Source organism: Penaeus monodon, chromosome 21 (genome assembly GCF_015228065.2).
Source record: "Penaeus monodon isolate SGIC_2016 chromosome 21, NSTDA_Pmon_1, whole genome shotgun sequence".
NCBI classification, from domain to species: domain Eukaryota; kingdom Metazoa; phylum Arthropoda; class Malacostraca; order Decapoda; family Penaeidae; genus Penaeus; species Penaeus monodon.
Window position 1 is genome coordinate 21,556,705 of NC_051406.1, and position 2,299 is coordinate 21,559,003.

The following is a 2,299-nucleotide window of genomic DNA, read 5'->3' on the forward strand; positions in this document are numbered from 1 at the left end:
TATTTATAAGCATAAACACATATTCACACACACACATTGATATATAAAGTTCCAAATGGTTGTGGTAATTCAAACAAAATATCATAATTCCTTAATAGGCGAATGATCATATTATAAGGAATGCTTTAGTTTTAATCAACACCCAGTTCATGTCTGGGTCATTTTCATTTGCGATTTCATGTTTTCCAGATTTGTAGGACAAGAGAGTAATGTAGCGAATCAACAGATGCGGATAGGAAGACATAACGTCGTAATACGTGGATATCTTAATGGTAAACGTGAGAATATTGGTCTCAACTCCAGTGTGACTCTTGGTTTAGATAATCTTAACCTCCAAAGGGGACTGTCGAAGTCAAGCATGGCGTTAAAGTCAACTGTGGCTTCGAAATCAACTATGGTGTTAAAGTCAACTGTGGCGTCGAAGTCAACCACGGCTTTCCGTCCAACCAGCCTTGATCTCAAGAAATTTCCTACAAACTCTAGTATGAACTCAAACTTCTTCAGCATCGGCCTTGATATCGATTGGTCAAAACAACGTGCCACAGTCCAGGATCTCCAAGAGGCTGTGCCCAACTTGCCCTCTCGTTATTGGCTCAAGAACGACAATGGTATGGGCATGAACAAAAGCTGTGCCAAGTATCCATCTCTGTACCAGATCCGCTTCAACAACGGCCGGTGGCAGACCTTCGACACTTCCAACGGCACCTTCTACTTGTTTAGTGCATATTATGACAACAGGACCTTGGCAGAGCGGCCAGTTGTGCGTGTTCTGGGGATGCTGAACCGCGTTGATCCCAAACTCAACACTTCCTGCCAACTTTGGTTTAATGGAACAAGTAAACCAGTATTCGCAAAGGTGTCGGAGTACAAATATATCTGGAATAGGGCGTTTGGCAAATATAAAAACGGCGTGCTTCAGCCTTATTTGTTATCGTGTCAAGTGCCATATGACTATGCACATCAGGTGCCGGAGTCTGTGTCCCTCGTAGAGCGGCCGTGCGACACAGCCACAACTAACCTCAGGGTCGTTAACAATCGTCCAGCAGAAGGTCAGACGAAAGACTTTGCTGTTTGTGTGAAAGGCCTCGACATTTATCACGAAGACAGAAGCGTCTACCTTGTCGAATGGCTGGAGGCACTCTACCTCTTGGGGGCTGACAAGGTGTTCCTGTACGACCTGCATGTGCACCCGAACACGACCAAGGTCTTACAGTACTACCAGAAAACCGGTTTTGTGGACCTGACAAAACTCACCTTGCCCGGGGACCAGCCGAACATCCCTGAACTCACACACAAGTACCTTAAGGAGAAGGGCGGTTATAAACGACTCAATGAACTCATCCCTTACAACGACTGCCTCTACAAGAACATCTACAGCTACAAGTACGTGGTTCTCTTAGACATCGACGAGCTTATCATTCCTAGAAACTTATCGTCTTGGAAAACACTGATGGAAGTCCTGGTCAAAGACGCTTTCAAGGCCAGCAAGAAACCGCGAACCTCCTTCGCTGCGCGCAATGTGTACTTCCTGGACTCCATGCAAGAGAAACACGGCTTTTACAAGGATATTCCCCAATACATGCACATGCTGCAGCACGTGTACCGAGCCAGGAACTATACCAAACCAGGTGCTTATGCAAAGTGCTTCCACGACACCCAGAGTGTCTTCACGCTCCATAATCACTTTCCCTTCTCATGTTTGGGAAAACAATGTCACTCTTACTACATTCCCACAAAAGACGCGCATCTACAGCACTACCGCCAAGAATGTGTTGGAGAGCTTCGCAAGACGTGCGAGAGCGAATTCAAGGTGCACACGGTCAAGGATACATCGATCTGGAGGTACAGGAGATCACTGATACTACGTGTTTCAAAAACCCTCAGGCGACTAGGATTCTTCAGACAGAAGTCGCACATCTCGTGAGATTACTAAGGTGTTCACGGTGTATTTTACGTCAGTCTAGTGTTTCAAAAGTGTAATATTCTAATGTTAGTTACATCCTAGTATTTAATTAGAGTATTATCTTTATAGCAACATTGTTGCTCTAAACACCGATAAATGACCTTCCATGATCAACTGCACCAAATAGAAAAAAAATAAAAACATGCGTATATATTTTGCTTTTATTTTCATAGACAAGCACCCCCCAGTAGACCACTGGGGGGGGGGAATGCACTGATACACGTAGAAATGTTGTGCTGGCAATATTCCTTCTTTTTCATACTTTGTAAAGAGTTTGTGCTACACAAGTCTTTCATAAATTCATAAATGTTCGTATGTATATTGAAGATAAATATG

The 2,299-nt window shown here is 44.0% G+C and overlaps 1 protein-coding gene across 1 annotated transcript in view; it reads left to right on the plus strand.

Annotated features, from left to right (window-relative positions):
• Positions 1–2,114, plus strand: part of LOC119586339 — a 10,964-nt gene extending 8,850 nt beyond the window's left edge. The window contains exon 2 of the mRNA XM_037935053.1: positions 190–2,114. Within this exon, the coding sequence (XP_037790981.1) occupies positions 190–1,924 (1,735 nt within the window). The 3' untranslated portion in view covers positions 1,925–2,114. The remainder of the gene's footprint in view (positions 1–189) is intronic.
• The last annotated feature ends 185 nt before the right edge of the window (positions 2,115–2,299 follow it).